The following is a 20440-nucleotide window of genomic DNA, read 5'->3' on the forward strand; positions in this document are numbered from 1 at the left end:
CGCGTGGGGGGGGTGGGCGTGCGGGGAGGCAGGTCCTGCTCCGGGGAGGGCTGCGGGCTTAAGCGGCAGTAGTGGCGCTGGGGATGGGGACCTCGCTGGACTTCCTAGGGCTGTCTCACCTTCTGCGTAAAGGCTGTACTTGCTCGGGATCCAGGGGAGGAAACCCAGCTTTTCCATTTATTACTATTATTGTTATTGTTATTATTTATTTGAGAGAGAGAGAGACATCACTTTGTTCTACTTATGTACACATTCACTGGTTGCTTCTTGTATGTGCCCTGACCCTGGGATGGAACCCGAAACCTTGGCATATCAGGTAACCAACTGAGCTAGCCCGCCAGGGCCTTCTGCTCATTTGTACAGAAGTTTAAAGCATCTTTCCTTCCCACTCTGCAAGCTCAACAGGCAAAGGAGAACGACTATGTGGCCCTTTGCTCCTAGGTGTTAAGAATGAAGGGGTGTGTGTGTGTGTGTGTGTGTGTGTGTGGCCGGAATAAACAGGTTTGGGGACATTTACCCAAACGGTTAGGCCTATGGGTATTGGCAAGTGTTTTAGCTTGTGGTCGTCTCTGTGACTTACCTCCTAAGTGGAAGGATCGGCAAATGACAGAGGGACAAAAGAATGGGGCTCGGCTGGTTGGTGAGAACACACGGAGGTTGGTCCGACGCGGGAGGCGTCTTCCACCACCTGCGGGTGGGTGTTCAGGAAGAAGAGCTTTTTGAGTTGCCAGCTGGCTCCAGAATGAGTTAGAAGGGATGGAAGTCTCCGTGGCTCAGTATACTTTTACCACCGGGTTGGCGTGTTTTTTTAACCTGTCTCTTGAAGTCGTTTAAATGGGCGGGAAAATGGTGGAACTAAAGCCTTGAATTGTTATGACATTGGAAAGCTTTACAAAGAATCTACTTTTGTAAACAGCAAAAAGCTGGGTTCTGGCTGGAGTTACTGGTGCTGGTTCAGGTGGAGAAAGTAGAGGAAACTTCAGATCTGGAAAGCTTTACAAAGAATCTACTTTTGTAAACCGCAAAAAGCTGGGTTCTGGCTGGAGTTCTTGGTGCTGCTGGTTCAGGTGGAGAAAGTAGAGGAAACTTCAGATGGGATTGAATGGACCCAAGAAATGGAGTTAGCACTGAGTTGTATAAGGAGCTGAGATAATCGCAGACTCTATTCTTATTTGGGTGACAGGGATCCATCTCCCAGATTATAGAGCTAAAATTCACTTCCCTTTTCCGCTCCAAAGAACTGAACTTCCATCTCCTTCTGAGGAGTGGCGTTATGAGGAGGAAGCTAATGGAGAATAGAAGTTACTACTTGACGTCTGGGTTTTTGTATTTGTTCCAGTGTGTTTTTAAGGAAAGTTACATTGGAAACTTTCTTAGTGCCCTTCTCATTTTAGATTCAAGTACACAGCATCTTTGGGGTCCTAGGATTTGTTTAAAAGCCAGTTTACAGCCATTTGTTTCTAACTGGTATTAGCCCCAAAGGAAAGGAGAGGAACTTGCACATGGAGGTGGTGCAAACTCTTCCTTAGGCAACTCTTCTTGAGTCCGAGAGTGCTGACCGTTTAGTTACTCAATTATAGTCCTTCATTTGGCAAACCTTTCAAGGCACAGGAGACGTTTGAGCTCCACCGAGCTTGTGGGTGGCTATGATTTCCTTGGCATTGTCTTTCCTGTTGTTACTTTCGTGAAAAGACATTTCAGAATCTTTTAACTCTGCTCCTATGCTGGCAGTTTACCAAATGCCTGAAAAGAAAAGAGAAAGAAATATTTTTAAATCGGAGGAGATTAATTGTTCACAGTGAGTTGGCCTTTTTTGGTCACGGGCATTTGACTACTTACATCGAGATTTTGCACATCAGTTGTTATGGCATTGGCATCACCTACCTTTCCATTCAGGACCCCTTTGCCTGCATCCGATGAAAAAGCAGATTGTCAGCAAGAATACTGTTTAAGATGGTATTGCCATCATAAAACCTTCGGGTGGCTCGATGGTGTAGCCCAACTTTGTCACATACCATGCAGTTTTGTCTCTGAGTGCAGTGTCTGTGTGTGGAGAGACCTGGTATACTGGGAAGAACTGGAAAAGCTGTTTGCTCTGCAAATTTTGTGGTGTAAATGAGTTTCCCTTCTCCTGAAACATTTGCCTTGTGTTAGCAAAACATAAGATAGAAGGAAACTCATTACACACTCTCCTAATGGTAAGGCAGAACTAATAAGGGAATGTGTTTAAAATTAATTGTGGGAATGTAAAAACGAGTGGGTGCGAATGGGAATGGGGGGAAGAGAGGGGGATCTTAGAGATAGGCTTGTTTTCTCCGGAGCCAGCCGGGATCATTTGTTGGCAGTACGTATTGGCTGAAGTCAGTTTTCATTTCAAGGTAAATTGAAAAGGGAAATTAAACCTTATTGTTCCGCTCTTAAGAGAGGAGAAGGGGGCGCAGGTGGCAGCCAGGGTGGGTGCGGTTGGAGTGGTTCTAGGAGTAATAAGATTAGTGCTGTATTTTAACAGAAGGTGACATCATGGGCCCCTTTGGACTTGAGTTACCCTGTGCTGCAACCTTCATGGTCCCCTTGTCGGAGTGGGCGATGTCGCTGCACATGCAAACGGCCACCGTGGGGGAAATCGGCAGCTTAGGCTTTAATGAATCTTTACAAAGGAGTGAAAACATCCTGAGTCGCCCTGTGCAGCTGTGGAGTGTTTGGGCAGAGAGGTACATGTCCAGCAAGGAGATAATTAGAACCATTGGCTTGGGTTCTGGAGAACAGATTAGATAAGGGAAGATCAGCACTGGGCACCCCATTCTGGTGCTTCCTTGCTCTCCAGCGCTGACTTATCTCTGGGGAGGTGACTGTGGTTTAGCACGACGAAGAGAGACGAGGAGCACTGCTGTTTGGTGGGGTTTGGCTGTCTCTGAGCAGCCAGGAGGGGGCGATGTTAGGCTCACTCGCACAGCTGTGCTGTGTGCCCCCACAAGACACTGCTTTTTGCCTGCAGTCTTCAGGCAGAAAGGGTTTACAATGGAATCTTGTTGCTTGAGGCGAACACTGCACAGACCCAAACATGCTTTGGCTAGAGGTGGCCTACTTCAGGGTTTGGCCATGGTTTCAAAAGGGAGGCAAATCCCCCAGGGCTTGTCGCGGTCATAGAGCTAATGTGGTGAGTTTTTTATTTTTTTTGCTTCCTCTTAAGTTTTACATTAGAATGAGAAAAGGTGCCTGGTTTTCCCCAGGAGGGTCCATGAAAGTTTTTCAGGTTTTTTCCCTGGTAAAGAGTGATAAGAATAGAAGCACACTAACATGATTGTCCCCTTGTCATTTGCATCTCCTCAGATGTTTTCTTGCAATGGGCTTTTGATGTAGGATGTTGGAGAACCAAGAGCAGGAGGTAAGCATGTGGTCTCCACAGAACAGGTGGGCAAACGTTGGAGGGGATTTGGGAAAAGGGGCAAATCATTGCTTCGTGGTATCTTTCTGACGGTAACACCTAGGTGGTTCCATGAGCTCAAAATAAAACCGGGAGAGGGAAAGCAGTACTAAAGGCATTTCTGGGAAATGAGGTTCCATTTTGACTGACTTTTCCATTTCTTAGACTGCACTAGAATGTAAGCTACATGAGGGCAAGAATTTTTGTCTCTTGTTCATGTTCTACCCTCAGTGTCTTAGAAAAGTGCCTGACACATAATGGGTCAATAAATATTTCTTGAATTCAATGAGTAAATGGACAAATGAATGAAAGCTGGTGCTGTCTGTTTGGAAAAAGTCTGGCAACCTGAGTTGTCAAAGCTGCCGTGCTATATGGTTGAGCCGAAGCTGAAGGAGCATTTCTTGCCTCCAGGAGGTGATCACTGTGCGTGTTCAGGACCCCCGTGTGCAGAATGAGGGCTCCTGGAACTCCTACGTAGATTATAAGATCTTCCTCCATGTAAGTGCATCAAACTTCTGTATTGGGATCAACATTTGCCAGGGCTGCGGGATAGTGCTGAGACAGCACCTGTTTGTGGATGTGTTTGCCAGGCCCGAGACAGAAGAAAAGGAGGGAGGAGAGGAAGAAGAGCTTGGGGTATGCCTGAGAGTTGACGGCAGGCTGCCTGGTGGCATCTTGCTCTAGTTGGAGCCCCTGATCAGGACTGTGGCCTAGTGGCTTAGATCCTCAGTGAGAGCGACGACGGGGAGTTCGTGTGATATTGGTCTTTTCCCACTAAATCCTCTTCATGTACTTTCTCCTGTAGACCAACAGCAAGGCCTTCACTGCCAAGACATCCTGTGTGCGTCGCCGCTACCGTGAGTTCGTGTGGCTGCGGAAGCAGCTACAGAGAAACGCTGGTTTAGTGTGAGTCTGCTCTTGCTTCCTTCTTGGGTCTGAGACTGGCTTTTTAGGTGCTTACTTGGGGATTCGGGTTCACAGTGAGGAAAACGTGGCAACATGCCAGGCCCTAAGGAAACTGAGAAATCTGTTCTTAAATTATGTTTTCCAATTAGTGAAAAAAAGTAAAGAACAGAGTTCTTATTTCTAGGTTTTTTGACCTAAGAGTGCCATAGAAATGTAAAAAATATTTTTCTTTTTTTGTATGTATCAGTCTAGGGCTAAACACATGTTCTGCTAGCATTTTAAATGTGCCTATCACTGGTTATCAGAAACTTTTTAGCACCTGGACTTACTTGACAGGTGGTGATCCTGTCCATTTGACTTGTAAAAATTGTGATACGTGTGTGTGTGTGTGTGTGTGTGTGTATGTGCAAAGACCTTTTCAACAGACTGAGAGCCTTAAGAAAGAGTATTGTTCACTCCTCCCCTATACCTCCCAAATAAATCTAAAAACTGGAGACAATTTAGAATAGTGATTCCACCACAGAATGGTCACTGAATCCTCTGGTGACGGATGGCCTGTTGATGACCTAGCCAGTTAATTACCATGTGGGACTGATGAGGCCATTGTCATGGGTCAGGCCTTCATAAGCCAGTTGGAAATTCCCCTGAAAAGTTGGGCATCTCTAGCCTTGCTGGTTTTTGTTGTTGTTGTTAATCCTCACCCGAGGATGTTTTTCTATTGATTTTTTTTAGCGAGAGTGGAAGGGAAGCAGAGAGAAACATCAATGTGATAGAAACCCATGGGTTGGTTGCCTCCTTCCTTGCACGCATCTGACCGGGGCTGGGGATCTGAGCTAGGGATCGAGCCTGCAACCAAGGTATGTGCCCTTGACTGGAATGGAAACTGGGAACCTTTAGTCCACGGGCCGACGCTCTATCCATTGAGCCAAACTGGTGAGGGCTGTTTTAAATATTTTAAAATATTTTTGTATTGATTTTTGGGAAGAGGAAAGGGGAAGGAAAGAGAAACATTGATGGGAGAGTGAAGCATAGATTGGCTGCTTCCTTCACGCCCCCTACTGGGGATTGAGCCTGCAACCCAGGCATGTGCTCTGACCTGGTTGAGCAACACAGGCTGGGCAGTAGCGTGGAGTTTTGAAGCTATAGATTTGGTTCAAATACCAGCTCCGCTGCTTATTAACTGTGTGGCACTGGGAAATTTTCTCAACTGCTCTGATTCTTTTCCTTGCTAGTAAAATGAGAACACTAATCTCTTCCTCATGGAGTTTGGAAGGATTAGTGAAATAAGGTTTGTAAAACATTTAGCGTAGGGCTTGAAACATGGCATGCAGTGAGTCATTGTTAGCTTCCCACCCTTGCCACCTTATTAAAAGCTATTTGTAGTGATTTGTGCCTCTTTTTAGGGGATGTCCTTGATCAGGGCTGATATGACTGTCTTACATGTTACACTTATCTTGAGTGTTACATTATGCGACTCCACAGGCCTGTACCGGAACTTCCTGGGAAGTCAACCTTCTTTGGCAGCTCAGATGAGTTCATTGAGAAGCGACGACAAGGTCTGCAGCACTTCCTCGAAAAGTGAGTGAACATGGCAGGCTAGCCCTTGCCTTCTGAGGTAGGGGCAGGGATGGGGGAAGGTGACAGGCGGGATGGCGCATTGAACATATATTTGGGGGTAGACCCTTTTCTTGTACTCTTCATGCTCACTCAAGCCAGAGTCTTCAGAAGATGGGGTTGGGGCCTGGCCGGCGTGACTCAGTGGTTGAGCGTCGACTTATAAACCAGGATGTCACGGCTCGATTCCCAGTCAGGGCACATGCTCAGGTTGCAGGCTTGATCCCCAGGGTGGGGCGTGCAGGAGGCAGCCGACCAATGATTCTCTGTCATCATTGTTGTCTCTATCTCTTTCTCCCTTTCCCTCTCCCTTCCTCTCTGAAATCACTAAAAAGACATTTAAAAAAAGGAGAAGATGGGGTTGGGGAGAACAGAGCTTCAGGGTGATGCCACGTGCTGTCCTACCTGTGTTTACCCCAGGGTCCTGCAGAGTGTTGTCCTCCTGTCAGACAGCCAGTTACACCTCTTCCTGCAAAGCCAGCTTTCGGTGCCTGAGATAGAAGCCTGTGTCCGGGGCCAAAGCCGCACGACCGTGTCTGACGCCATTCTTCGCTACGCTATGTCAAACTGCGGCTGGGCCCAGGAAGAGAGGCAGGGCTCTTCTCACTTGGCTAAAGGAGACCAGCCTAAGAGGTAACTAAAGCTCTCTTTTTTGAGACATGAGGAGCTAGGATTACTGTCACCTGGGTCAGTGAGGTGTCCATTTGATAGAGAAAGTAAAGTCACAGCATTGGTAGTCTTTCAGAAGAGGCCTTCTCCTGCTCCTGTGCGGTTCTCTTACTCAAGCCAAGGGATGGTGTTACCCATCCCTGGGTAGCAGGCTCTCTTCTAGAAACCTGGGGAGAAAGAAGAGAAGGCTTTCTTATGTCCTTTATCTCCCCCCTGCCCTTAAAATAACTTTATTGAGAAATAATTCACATTCCATAAATTTCACCATTTTAGTGTACAATTCAGTCATTTTTGTTCATTCACAAAGTTGTGCAACTATTAATCACCATAGTTAATTTTAGAACATTTTCATCACCCCAATAGAAACCTTGTACCCATTAGCATGACTCCCCATTTTCCCCAACCCCTAGTTCCTGGCAATTACTCATCTACTTTCTGTGACTCTGGATTTACCTATTCTGGACATTTCATACAAACAGATCCTTTTATTTAGTATATTTTCAAGGTGCATCCATTTTGTAGTGTGGATCAGTACTTAATTCCTTTTTGTGGCTGACTAATAATCCATCCTTTTGTTTGTCTTCACTTGTGTTTATCCATTCATTTTGTTTATCTGTCCCTTCTTTTCCCTTTCCCACTCTTCCAGTTGCTGCTTTTTTCCAAGATCGGGCAGGAGTAGTTCTCCCTCAACGCCTCCTGAGGAAGAAAAGGACCATTTTGAGGTGTGGGCTCCTGTTGTTGACTCTGAGGCTCCTTCCTGGGAAAGCCCCCCTCCCCTTCCCCCTACCTCACCATCATGCTGTGATTTTGCAAGACCCGATGAAGGACCCTGTGCTCCTCAGCCTGTGAGGAGGTCTTTGGGAGGGGACCACGCTCTCCCTTTGGATCCTAGTCAGTTAGAAACAGTTTTAGAAAAGTGAGTTCTGGGCTGAGCTCTGGGTTCTGCTCTGAAGTGGACAGAGAAGATGCAGGCACTTGGGTGGGATTGGATGGACGTAGGGCAGTTGGGGAGGTTGGGCTGCTTAGTGTTTGACAGTTGCCTCTGCTCAGGTTGGTTGCATAGAGGTTGGTCATGACAATTCCTTAAACTTCCTCCATAGGAATAAACAGTATGCAGATGTTTATAAATTAAGCATAAGATCCAGGGGCTGTTGATTTTGAATAGAGGCCCATGTTTACTCCCTTGGGAGCTGAGTTTCTTTAGATGTTTGTTAATGGGCCCATGAGCACTGCCTCCGGTTACTAGTTTGGGGGATCTGTAAGTGGCCGATTTTCAGCTGCCATACTGAATATTGTCCCGGCAGAAATGCTTGTGTAGTTGTATTCCCACTGGCTCTGTTTTGCTGCAGCACTTTGATTCTGGGAGGCTGGCCTCTTGCCTACCTCCTTGCATGGACAGGGTGGTGAGTATTTATTCTCCCACCTCCTTGCTTTTCCTCCACTAATACCACTGAATGGAATGGTGCTGTGACTCCTGTCGCTAGGGTTTCCTGTATATTCCAAGACCTCAGCCTGGCTGTGTGGGGCCTGAGACCCTCAAAATAGGTCACGGCCACCACAAAAGAGAAGTGGCTGTTCGCAGCCGAGAAAGGGCAAACAGCTCAGGGAGCTTTGTTTTGGAAAAGGCTGTCCTGGGCTGCCACTGTCTCTTCTGGTTATAAAGCAGAGACGTGAGCATCTTTTCTGCAGGATAGAATGAGCTCCTTTCTTTTTTTGAAACCCCCTTTTCCCCCTTAGTAACAGCTCCCTGCCGCCCAGGGCTTCAGCCACTACAGTGTCCCTCTGCTGTGTTGCAGGGCGGCCATATGTTCAGTCAATGGGGCGCACGGGCTTTGTTTCTTTCCGGAGAGAGGGCTCTAGGGACAGAGATGAGGAACAACGCGCCTTCCTTCAGACAATGAGGCATTCTGCCCTCCTGCTGCCATAATTCCCCTCCGCTGAGAGCGGAGCTGGTAGGGGATGCGTGCCGCTGGCGTTCGGCATTGCTCTGCACTTGGGTTTGTGTGTGGTTCTTCTCGCCCACTCCTCCCTCCTGGCCATCCCTCTGCGCTCTCTTACCAGCCTGTGCTGTGGGACTGTCATGGCATTTAGTTCAGAGTTGAGGGGCTTTGGCCTGAAATAAAATTCAACTATTTAAGACTGTTGTTGCAATTTGTGTCTAACAAGCTGTGGCAGAGAAGGAGGGAATGAAGGCTGGCACTAGTTACTTTCATAAATCATGAATTTATCAGCGTGGAAATAATGGTTCAGAGCTGTGCACTGCAGCTCCTGCATTGTGAGTGCAGCTCAAGTTCACTACTGGAGGAAGGATCGTCTTCCAGACAGCCGGGATCCAGCTCTTCTCACAGGTATGGGCATGAACCTTGTTAGGGATAATTTACCTGATGCTGCTTCCATCCTCGAAGCCTGTCTGAGGTGCCAGGTGCTGAAAGAGAAATAAAGTTTGTCAACAGGCAGATGCAAAGCCCTGGCTGGGACTCATCTCTCTTTCCTGCCCGCCTCCCCTGAGTCTCTCCTTTATATGATGCAGCAGAGCAAGGCGAGTAGAGAAAACCTACAGAGGCAAATCCAAAATGTCAAAAGAAGTTCATTTAAAAAGGGGAAAAAAAACTCCATACACAACCCTCACAAAAACCCGACAGATGCTAAGCTAATGGCATCCGTTCTGCCGATTGGTGGGGATGACTCATGAATATTAATGAGTCCAATGCTCCAAATGGTGCAGCTGTGAACCCAGCTGTGCCTGAAGCTCTCTGATCTCAAAACTTCCAGACAGGAGCTGGAGGTGGTCTGTGTCAATTCCCTACTCAGCCAAAAAACAGCAAGCTGGGTTGGCCTTCTTCTGTTCGCTCCTTTTCGTCTGGAGTTGGTGCTCAGCAGCTAGTTCTGCCAGCAGGGTAGGCTGCTGGGACAGCAGGAGCCATTCAAAGACACGAATGCAATTTTTCTGACTCCTGGCTTTTTTAACGATCCATGAACAGCAGTGTATATAACAGCATCTCAGTTAATCTAAGGCCACGCACCATCCCCTCGCTGTCTGGTGCAGAGTTGAGTGTAGGCCATGGGAGGAGATGTGCTAAGAACGGAAAAATTTTTCTAATACAGGCCTGCAGTTAGCAGAAAAACAGCAAAAATGGATTTCCTCCTTCATCCAGGCAATGCCATTTGCCTTTATCGTGGTGTGTTCTGTCCCTGTGTGTACTCAGGGCTAGTTCCCATGGCAGGTGACCTCTGTGGCCTACTGAGCTGTTTTGTAGAAAGAAAGTATTTTTTTGTTAGAATTCAGGATTGAGGTAGGTTCTCTGCCTGATGTAGTCACCATTCTTCCAACAGCTACTTCCATGGCCCAAGTCCAGTCATCTGTTACTCAGGATGAGTGATCCCAAGCTCATGGGTTTGGTTTTGTTTGGTGGAAGGAAATGTGTGTAGGAGGGTGGAGGGGGAGGGGGGTTTTCTTGTATGAAAATCGTAAGTTTCACATACATCATTTTTGACCTTGGTGCCCAATGAGGAGGGCAGAGCAAGTATTGTACTCATTTTCTAGCTGAGGAAACTTTTGAGTTGAGCTGAGCATGGTTTTTAAAAATATGTTTTTAGCCCTAGCTGGTTTGGCTCAATGGATAGAGCGTCGGCCTGTGGACTGAAGGGTCCCAAGTTTGATTCCGGCCAAGGGCACATGCCTGGGTTATGGGCTCGATCCCCAGTAGGGGGTGTGCAGGAGGCAGCCAATCAAGGATTCTCATCATTGATGTTTCTATCTCTCCCTCTCCCTTCCTCTCTAAAATCAATAAAATATATATATTTTTAAAAAAGCTTTCCCTTTTAGAAAAAATAAAAAAATATGTTTTAGATGATGGTAGAATATATTCATGTGAGAGGTCTTTTCCAAGCTCTATAAGACAAGGTGTTTCCCCCTACCCCCCAGATTTTTTTTTTTTTAATCTTAAACCACCACTACTAAGAGAAAAAAAACCACCCTTCTCTTTTCAGTTGCTCTTAGAAATCAGAGCTCCTCCACGGTTCTGTTTTCTGACTGCTAAGGCCTTCGATCCACACCAAGTCCTAAGCAACTCGTACCCTCTCTGGTAGCTTTGCCTGGGAGGTGATCGTGACTTTTTGACATTAAGTTTGTGAATTTGTTTATATGCCTTAGCTCTTGCTGAATATTCTTAACACCTACCGGTGAGGACGACAGTGGGCCTGGAGGAAGCAAGGTGGGATTGGAGGTAGAAATGGAAAGACCAGCTCCCGGCCTGCCTCTCGGAGGCCGCAGGAGCATTCAGTCGGCTGGAGTGGCATCTGTGGGTTTATGTGTGAGCAGCCAGCTGAGACTCGGCTAAAGCCAAGCAGATAATCACTGTCGTGCAAGATAGTGACTTCCTCAGTCGAGCTGGGGCAGTGATCCTAAGCCACCCCTCCCGGGTGGCCCTCTGCCAGCAGGGACCGGCTCTGTAGAGGGCACGTTGCCCAGCTCAAGGTAACCCTTTGAACTGTAGACGAGTGTCCCTGTTCCTGTTCTAACCACTGTACCTTCCTTCCCGAGGGTTTCCTTAACCGATATGGAAGCCCCCCACCCACCTCTTATCTCTCACCTGCTCCCTGCCTCAGCTCTTCTAAGGAGCTGTTTCAGGAACTGCCGCAAAGCCCAAGTCCGCACGCACGCACACATCTGGCTTCCAGCAGGGCAGCAGGAGCCAGTCCTAACATCTTAGAGCAGTGGTTCTCAACCTTCCTAATGCCGCGACCCTTTAATACAGTTCCTCATGTTGTGGTGACCCCCAACCATAAAATTATTTTTGTTGCTACTTCATAACTGTAATGTTGCTACTGTTATGAATCGTCATGTAAATATCTGATATGCAGGATGTATTTTCATGGTTACAAATTGAACATAATTAAAGCATAGTGACTAATCACAAAAACAATATGTAATTATATATGTGTTTTCTGATGGTCTTAGGCGACCCCTGTGAAAGGGTCGTTCAACCCCCCAAGGGGGTCGCGACCCACAGGTTGAGAACCGCTGTCTTAGAGAAATAACTTGGGTAAAATCAGTTCCGCCTTAGTCATGGCTGGCTTTGGAACTGGAGTGCTGGAACCTCACCTCTCAAGATACAATAAATATGGACAATTTACACTCAGAAGAATAACAAGAGCCACACTTTTTAGGAGACAGTGCTCCTGACTCAATGAACAGAGTGAATAATTTTGCTTCCTTTTCATTAAGGGGAGACCTGGTCCACTCCACAAGCAGAGGAGGAAAAAAACAAGGTGCTTGCATAGCAGGGAAAGGGAGGCTTGAATAGTAAGTAGGGAGAGATGGTAAAGCCAGAGTGAGAATTAAGGGGTCACCTGAAAGTCTTTAAGGATTTCCCCCCTGGAAGGGCAGGGACATGAGATGCTTCTGTAATCTGGGTTATGGAGAGCCACCAGCCACAATTACTATCTGTGGCTGTCGAGTCCCTCCTTCCCGTCCTTCCAGCCAGTCACTTATTTCTTCATACCATCTGGAAGGGGCAGTTTTTTTAAAATAAATTTTTTGTTAATCCTCACCCGAGGATATTTTCCCTTTGATTTTTAGAGAGAGTAGAAGGGAGGGAGAGAGACACACAGAGAGAGAAACATCGATGTGAGAGAGACATCAATTGGTTGCCTCCCACATGAGCCCTGACCAGGCTGGGGATTGAGCCTGCAACTGAGGTACATTGCTCTTGACTGGACTCGAACCCAGGACCCTTCAGTCCGTGGGCCAACACTCTTATCCACTGAGCCAAACCGGCTAGGGCAGGGGCAGTTAGTTTAGGTCCTTCCACGAGTGCTCTAGCCCTGTGTATGTCCCCTCCCTGGTGGCCATGTTGGTGTGGGAAGCCAGGCCTCCCGACATCCCCACCCGGGTCCCTCGCAGAAGGCCCAGGATAGTGAGAGCCCGAGGCGGTCTGTTGGAGACAGTGCAACCTGCCCATACGAGACTTAGATATATTCTACCAATTAGGGCACATCTGTTCCAAATGCTGAAAGGCGAGCACTGTCTCTTTAAGAGCCATCCCACTCCTCTCCTTGAGTGATGAGGGCTGGGAGCACAAGGGAGTCAGATGCTGATTAAACAGTCCTACTGCTGAGCTCTGTTAGAAAATTACTGTAATTATGATCTGGTCCCAGCAGAGGGATGAGTTCCAATCCTGCTAATAACCCTTCCAGGTGCCTCAGATTCAGGGCCCGAGGGAGGCAGCTTCGACAGGGCTCTGGCTGGCAGCGGGGCCAGCGATGGCCCTCCTGTCTGGCCTGTGCGGGCGCAGACAACAAAGGCACTGGACCCCTCATCTTATCTCAGCCTCCTGAGAAGGCAGTGGGTTTTGGTTGTGTTGTGGTTGTGCTTTTGGTTCCTGACAGCTCACGGGAGTCATTTTGTAGGAGAAAACTTTCCCCTAAACTAACATGAAGAACCAGGAAAATCACAACCAGGAGATGCCAATCTGTCCTGCCTCTCCTCGCTTCCGCCTGCCCGGGGACTGCGGCGAGCACTGCACCCGCCCACTCTGCGAGGCGGGGGAAGCAGAGCCGCCGCCTGGAGCTGCAGCCGTCTTCCGCGCTTGTTCCTATGAACCCGTGTTTCTTGCTCTGAAGGACAGTACACAGCATCTCACTTGGTCCTGACCAAGAGTTTCAGGGATTTCTGCCACTGGAAAGGGAAACGGACGTACACAGAGCTGCTGAGAGAGTCGGTGTGATGCAGCTCTAAACCAGCATGTATGGGCTTATTCATTTGAAAACATCATTTTTGTAGTGCAAATCAGCAGTGGTGCAGGCCAGCAAATCTCAGAGGTGTCTGTGCAGCATAGGAGCTCGCTGGTGGTTCTTAAACCCCGAGGAATTCATGGCATGCGTACTCTGTCTTCCCAGCCTATCACTCAGGCACAAACTTCTGAAAGGCAGGGCAGTTTCTCTGTGCTTGGTCCTAAGCACACCCAAATGCCCCCAGACAATGGTTCTCAACCAGGGGTGATTTGGTTTCCAGGGGACATTTTTGTTTGTCAGAACTGGGGCGGGGGGGTGGGGGGGGGTACTACTTGTATCTAGTGTCTAGAGACCAGGGATGCTACAATGCCCCCAACAACATAAAATTATCTGGCTCAAAATGTCAATTGTGCCAGGTTGAACCCTGCACTAACAGAGTGAAGCAATAAGCTCCAAGTTTTGCCCTCTCTGCCCCCCAAAACTTCCATTGCATTGCCTTGGAAATGTTTAAAAAAAAAAACGATCGCCAAACCCGGCCGGTGTAGCTCACACCAAGAGGCCACTGGTTTGAATCTGGTTGGGGCACATGCCAAGGTTGCGGGCTTGATCCCCTGTCAGGGGCATGCCGGAGGCAGCCGATGGATGATGTTTCTTCTCATCGATGTTTCTATCTCTATTCCTCTCCCTCTCTCTCTCTAAAAAAAATCAATAAAATATATATTTTTTAAAAAGAAATGACTGCCAGGTATGGAACAGACTGTCAAATCTCAGAGGGAAGGATGGGTGGGTGGGCGGTAATCAACCAAAGACCTTGTATGCATATATGCATAACCCATGGACACAGACAATAGGGTGCGGAAGGCCTCGGGGGGAGGGGCAGGCTGGAGGGGGTCAGTGGGGGCAAAAAGGGAACATAATGTAATGCTTTTCCGGAGGTGGGGATATATTAGCGACAGGCCCAGCGAGGGTGCTTACTGTAGGAGCTTCCAGTAGATGTGGTGTGTGCGTATGCCCCTTGGTGACTCAAGGCAGCACAGTGCTGGACATGTGTCTGATGGTGGGGGAAACGGAAGTGTTTGAAGTGTGCTTTCTGCTCCAGGATCAGATGTGGGGGATAAAAGGTGGCCAGCTGCTCACCATCCGGTTAAGAGTGTCTGCAGTGGGGCCAGATGCCCTTGTGGAGGACCAGCACTAGAAGCCTCTCGGCACTTACTCTCATCACAGGAGGCCAGGAAGTGGCACATTATTGCTCAGTGCCACAAAAATGCTCCCCTCGGTGGCACTCTGCCAGGTGGAGAGGTGGTGGGGTGTGATGGGGCCCCAGGAGGGAATTGAACACACACAGCTGCTGACAGCCAGCCAGCCCCACAAGCAGCTAGAGACACCAGGCCTCTCAGAACTGCCTGGCGTCAGGCAAAGAAAGCCTAGTTGGCAGGGTTTGCCTAGATACCAGGCCTGCAGAGGAGAGGACTTCATTAGAAGGGACATTGTACCAGGAAATCTATCTACCACCCACTCCCCTGGTGACTGGGCAACTCATTTTGCCTTATTTTTAGGGTGATCCCTCATCCTGGTTTACAACTGTGCTCTTGGAGTCATTATGAATAACTCCCCCTTTCAGTCTCTGAAGTGTCTGTTTGGAAAATAAATTATATGGTCATCCTACTAATTCAGTGGTTCTCAACCTACGGGTCGCGACCCCTTTGGGGGTCAAACGACCCTTTCACAGGGGTCGCCTAAGACCATCAGAAAACACATATATGATTACATATTGTTTTTGTGATTAATCACTATGTTTTAATTATGTTCAATTTGTAACAATGAAATTGGGGGTCACCACACAACATGAGGAACTGTATTAAAGGGTTGCGGCATTAGGAAGGTTGAGAACCACTGTACTAATTGTACCTCTAATACAATAGTTTTTTTTTTTGGAGATTATATATCTATATTTCTATATCTATATCTATATCTATATCTATATCTATATCTATATCTACATCTTAAAAATGTATTAATTGAATTCCAAAGGGTTGCAAAAGAATGGTCATTGATTTATACTAATGAAAAAAGAAAAAACCCACCATGTTTTCTGAACAGTTAGTTTTTGATAGGGAAATAGGGAGAATCATTCAAATCCCCCGAAGAAGAAAAATCGCTTTTTAGTTTCAAACTCTCTACCCAATTTCTGTAAATTCAAATGGGAAATGAAATGACTGGACAGGAGGGGAAGGGAGGGGAGGAGCAAGGGACGATGGTAATCCACAAACTAGAAAATTAGTTGGAGTCACTGAGCTGTGTAGCAGGGATAATCCTCTGTGTAGTGGCTGCTTTTTCTAAAGTCAGCCCCGCCGGTTTTGCTGGTGCTCTGGGAATTGGCAAATCAGCACCACTCCTGGTGGGGAGACCCGCGGGAGAGCTTTTTGGCCAAAGATTATAGCACCTCTGTCCCTGACATCGGAGTGTTTGTTCTTAAGATGCAAGGAAGAACAGAAAATAACATACTTTGGTTTCTTTTCTTTTTCATGCTTGCTTTGCTTCAACTCCATTTTTTCAGGCTGCTTTTTAAAGGCATGAGTGCGTCCCCTCCACCCCACGTCTTGCTCTTTGCATTGACATCACGGCTTTATTGTGTCGCAAGTGACTGGCATGGAATGTGGGCTTTGAAAATGTGTCACTGGAGGTGTGTAACTGCAATAGACTACGAGTGATTCAACAAGCAAAGCAGCAGACTGAGAATTTAGAGTCTTTTCAGCCCTAGCCAGTTTGGCTCAGTGGACAGAGCGTCGGCCTGCGGACCGAAGGGTCCCAGGTTCAATTCTGGTCAAGGGCACGTGCCTGGATTGCGGGCTCGGTCTAACATGCAGGAGACAGCCAGTCAATGATTCTCTCTCATCATTGATGTTTCTATCTCTCCCTTCCTCTCTGAAATCAATAAAAATATATTAAAAAAAAATAAATAGTCTCTCCTTTCATTTCCTCCCTTACAGCAGATTTTGTGTGATTTTTGTCGAAGTCACCACCTTGCAGATGCTCAGTTTTGCCACTTGGCAAGACTAACTGGTTACAAATAAGGCAGCTCAACTGAGCAAGCTAAAGTGCAAAAAATAAAGTTAATGAGAATGTGAAATCGAGGCGATTCCTTACATATTAGGTTTAGAAAAAATATCTATCTGGAACAGGAGGGAGGACATCTAATCAGCCCTACCTTTTGGCATTGCTTTCACTTTAAATGGAATCAAACTGTCTGGGTTTAGGAAATGAAACTTAATAGGAATTCTCTTTCCCATTTTTATTCACCAGAGGGAAAGATATAGTTGGTTTTGAATTAAATTCAGACTTCTAAGAGATAGAACAGGCCATTGTGTGGGGAAATGTAATATTGAGGTAACTGCAAAACAGTGTCTATGCTATTTTGCTATATGGATGACAGAAAAAAAACACTAGAAAAATGTAGTTTTAATGAAATGTAGCTGAAAGATGGCTTTCAGAGTATTTAGTATTCTCAGATATTAGTTTGGACAATCCAGGCCAAACTATACCAGCCCCAGGTCAGATTATCCAGTGGATGTCAGTAAGTTCTGTGTAAATTATTTATCTGTAAAAGGCAGATAACACATTTGCTTCTTAAATTTAGGATCGGAGCTTTCTTATTTTCCCTCCTTAACATAAAATCAAGGAAGAAAAAAAAGTCTCCCACCTCTAACCCTCTCCTAGTTCACATGCCAGATCAATTAGTGGCTATGAAGAACCCATTCTTAAAAAAAAAAAAAAAGGAACCTGTTCTACATTTAATGTGGTTAGTTAAGTGGTCTAACACCCCTAGTTATCCAGTTAGTCACAGGCAGTAAGGTGGGGATTTGGTTAGTGGAGTCAGAGAAGTGGTAACCTGATTAGCCAGTTGCTTTCTGAGGCTATTGGCTGATATACTGAGTGGGGGGCAGTTTTTCGAGGTGAGGATGATCTCCAGGAAGACCGTAGGAATCCATTGTTTCCCAAAGGTGTCCTTTAGAACTTTACCCTAACAGATAATGCCCTTCAGCCCCGTAGATAGTCTCATCAACACATCGAACTTGCACCATCTTCTCCTGTATGGAACAATGGCAGAGATAGCCAGATGTCTACGGACCAGGTTTCCAATCAGTCTATTTGTTAACATCGTCCAGGGCCGATCTGATTTCTTTTTCCACTTGAGGCTTACAGCTAGAAGGGTCAGCGGTCCAAGTGTGGTGCCTACCTTTGCAGTTTGGCCAATGGTTGTTTCCTCAGGTCTACAGATATAGAAGGGACGACTGCACTAAGGGGATTTTGTTTTAAATGCTGGAAGCCAATGACTATGCTGTTGAGAGAGCCTTGAACTGTGCAGAGAGTGAAGTTACCTTGACTTGGCTCCTTTTTCCTCCTCCTCCTGCCCCTGCCCCAGATACCTGCTCAATCAGAGCAGTGCCACAATGGTATTCTCTCCTCAGCCTCCCAGCCTTCCAAACTTGGGTCTGTAGGGGTTCTCCAGGGAGGGAACAATCAGGATCATAGAGGGGTTCCTGTTTGCTCCCTCTGTTAAACATGTTAGAACAATGCCCATTGTCCTTACCTGTAGGTTGGGATTGGTGCAAAGGTTCCTAAAGCTGGAGGCCATTGGTTCTCTTTGGTTCATCTGCTCATATGCTGCCACCTAGTGGTTCCTTGTCCGTTAGCACCCTGTGTAAAATGAAGGGGACCTTATGGACAGTTCAGTATTGCCTTTTATCTCTCTTCTATTTTTCTCCCAGACCTAAGTCCTCCCCTTTTCTTACCTCTTTTTACAGCGCATACACAAAAGGCTTCATTGTTTTTTACTCCTGGGTCAGAAAATCTGGAAATGAAGAGCTGGCATAGGATCTTTTGAGAAACATGGAATCCACTGACAACGTTCCTGTTTGCTCCCCGGTTTCTCTCTCTGGATGGTGTGAAATGAATGTCTTTCTGCAGGGCTATGATATGGTTGTCATAGAGGTGAGGAAGGCTACTACCCATCCAGGACTGCTCTGGATAGGCAGTTTCAGAGATAAATTTTCTTTTTTTTCCTTTTTACTTTTTCAGTTACAATTGACATTCAATATTATTCTGTATTAGCTTCAGATGTACAGCATAGTGGTTAGACAATCATGTGCTTTACAGAGTGGTCCCCCGCCCCATATTTTAAGTATCCACCTGCCCCATATATAGTTATTATGATGTTATTGACTATATTCCCTATGCTGTAATTTACATGAAAGAAAATTTCTTTGGCTGCTCAGTTGCCCATTTTCCAAAATTTCTTATGTAGATAGGCAATAATAACAGCTAACCCTTATTGAGGAGTTACTATGTGCCCATCATTGTTTTAAGTACATTAGCATGTGTTTTTCTTTTAATCGTCCTAATGACCTGGTGAGAGGGAGTATACCTCTTCTAAGGTGAGGAAACTGAAGCATAAAAGGTCAAGTAACTTGCTCTGGTAGTAAATGGGGAACTGGGGTTTATTCCCAGGCTGCCTGGTTCCAGAGTTTATGTTCTTAGTAACTCTGTTTTGCTGCCTCTTCAAGGTACAGATAACCTGAGTGCTAGGTACAGGCAACAGGAAAAGGAACAGGGCTGTGTATACACAAGCCCTCTTCAAAGTTCTTGCTTGGCCCCTATCTAGGACTTGCTACCGTACAGGACTCCGTTGGGTAGTTAACTGAGGGGGAAAGGGAACTCTCCAATGTGCTGACTTCAAGGACTTTCTTCTAGCCCTGTCTCATTTCAGAGAGATTCAGCACATGAGAAAAATAACCAAGGAGGTACCCAAAGGACGTCTGAGAGACCAAGCAGGCAGGCCTAGGTTCCAGAGATGCTCCTACCCCACAAGACAACTGCAAGTCCCCTTCTCTCTCTGGACTTTTGTTTTCCCTCTGGCTATCCCTTCCTACTTTGTATGGAGTTGGCGCGAATGCCCAGAACCCGCATTTTGATGCCATCACAAAAGAAACGCAGCACCATCACACATGGCCAGGAGCCGAATCAGAAGTTTATTTGTGCTTTTCAAATCAGACAAAACAAGCAGAGACTCCCTTCTCCAAAGGAAAAACCTTCGACAGGAGGTTTCCTTCTCTCTCGCCTTCTCTGTGACAAGCCTGTGGGAAGGGCGGACGTGGCTGTGCGGGCGTGTTTAGAGATGGAATGAGCTGTGACAAGGCAGGCGTAGTAACAGGTCTGCTGAATATGCCTCTTCCCACTTGTGCTTTGATGGTTTACAGTTACTAACAGGTGTCAGAGACGTGGGTCTCTTCAGTAAAGAGAAGAGTCCGTGGTGTTGGTGGGGTAGCAGAGGTGGGAAGTGGGAGCTCTTGATCAGTTTCTTCATAAAGGCAGGCTAGAGAGAAGGATACATGTCCTACAGGAGGAAAAACACATACATTTGCATGTCTGATTTAAAATATAGAAGGTATATAATAAAAGAAAAAAAATAAAATATAGAAGGTATAAAAGGGCACAGAGTAAAAAGTGTCTCCCTATCTCACAGTCATACAGCTTCTCTGTCCTTGGAGGCAACCAGCATTAGCATTTTCTTTTCCTTCCAGAGCATCTCATCTATCTATATAAAACCCTAATATGCAAATAGACCAAATGGCAGAATGACTGGTGGAAAGACTGGTCACTATGACATGCACTAACCACCAGGGGGCAGACGCTCAATGCAGGAGCTGCTCCCAGCCTGCAGGCCCCAGGCCAGCCAAAGCAGGTGCGAGCAACCCCCAAGGGTGCAAGTGGGGGCCCCAATCACCCCACCAGTTGCCCCATAGATCGACCCTGATCACCGGCCAGGCCTAGGGACCCTACCGGTGCATAAATTTCATGCACCAGGCCTCTAGTACATTTATAAGCAATTGGAAACTTCCTTTTTACATGAGTGGAGTAAGTTAGGCCTACCTTTCTTTGCTACTTTTTAAATTTTTTATTTACCAACATATTTTAGAATGTATTCCATATCAATGCAGAGAATTTTTTTCTTTTTTTACTGTTGCATAGTATTCGATTCTATGAATGTACTACAGTTATTTGGCTAGTTCTCTATTGAACATTTAGTTTATT

The 20440-nt window shown here is 46.6% G+C and overlaps 2 protein-coding genes across 6 annotated transcripts in view; one reads left to right on the forward strand and one right to left on the reverse strand.

Moving 5' to 3' along the window:
- Nucleotides 1-1073: 1073 nt before the first annotated feature.
- On the forward strand, nt 1074-18225 carry SNX11 (sorting nexin 11). 5 transcript variants are annotated; one of them, XM_014536198.1, is made up of 7 exons: nt 1074-3385; nt 3836-3922; nt 4230-4330; nt 5813-5908; nt 6365-6577; nt 7260-7335; nt 18154-18225. In XM_014536198.1, exons 1-7 carry the CDS (start codon nt 3362-3364, stop codon nt 18208-18210), a joined length of 654 nt encoding a protein of 217 aa, XP_014391684.1. In that variant the 5' UTR covers nt 1074-3361; the 3' UTR covers nt 18211-18225. The 5 variants fall into 5 exon arrangements, with proteins under 5 accessions (XP_014391684.1, XP_014391683.1, XP_014391685.1 ...); XM_014536199.1 differs by lacking the exon at nt 18154-18225 and adding an exon at nt 13025-13868 and having other exon boundaries at nt 1520-3385; XM_014536200.1 differs by lacking the exon at nt 18154-18225 and adding an exon at nt 15906-16163 and having other exon boundaries at nt 1522-3385.
- An 833-nt stretch (nt 18226-19058) lies between these two features.
- SKAP1 (src kinase associated phosphoprotein 1) overlaps nt 19059-20440 on the reverse strand; it is a 246283-nt gene continuing 244901 nt past the window's right edge. Inside the window, exon 13 of the mRNA XM_005862004.2 lies at nt 19059-19742. The gene's annotated coding sequence lies outside the window, so the exon portion shown is untranslated. The remainder of the gene's footprint in view (nt 19743-20440) is intronic.

Source organism: Myotis brandtii, unplaced genomic scaffold (genome assembly GCF_000412655.1).
Source record: "Myotis brandtii unplaced genomic scaffold, ASM41265v1 scaffold157, whole genome shotgun sequence".
Taxonomy (NCBI): domain Eukaryota; kingdom Metazoa; phylum Chordata; class Mammalia; order Chiroptera; family Vespertilionidae; genus Myotis; species Myotis brandtii.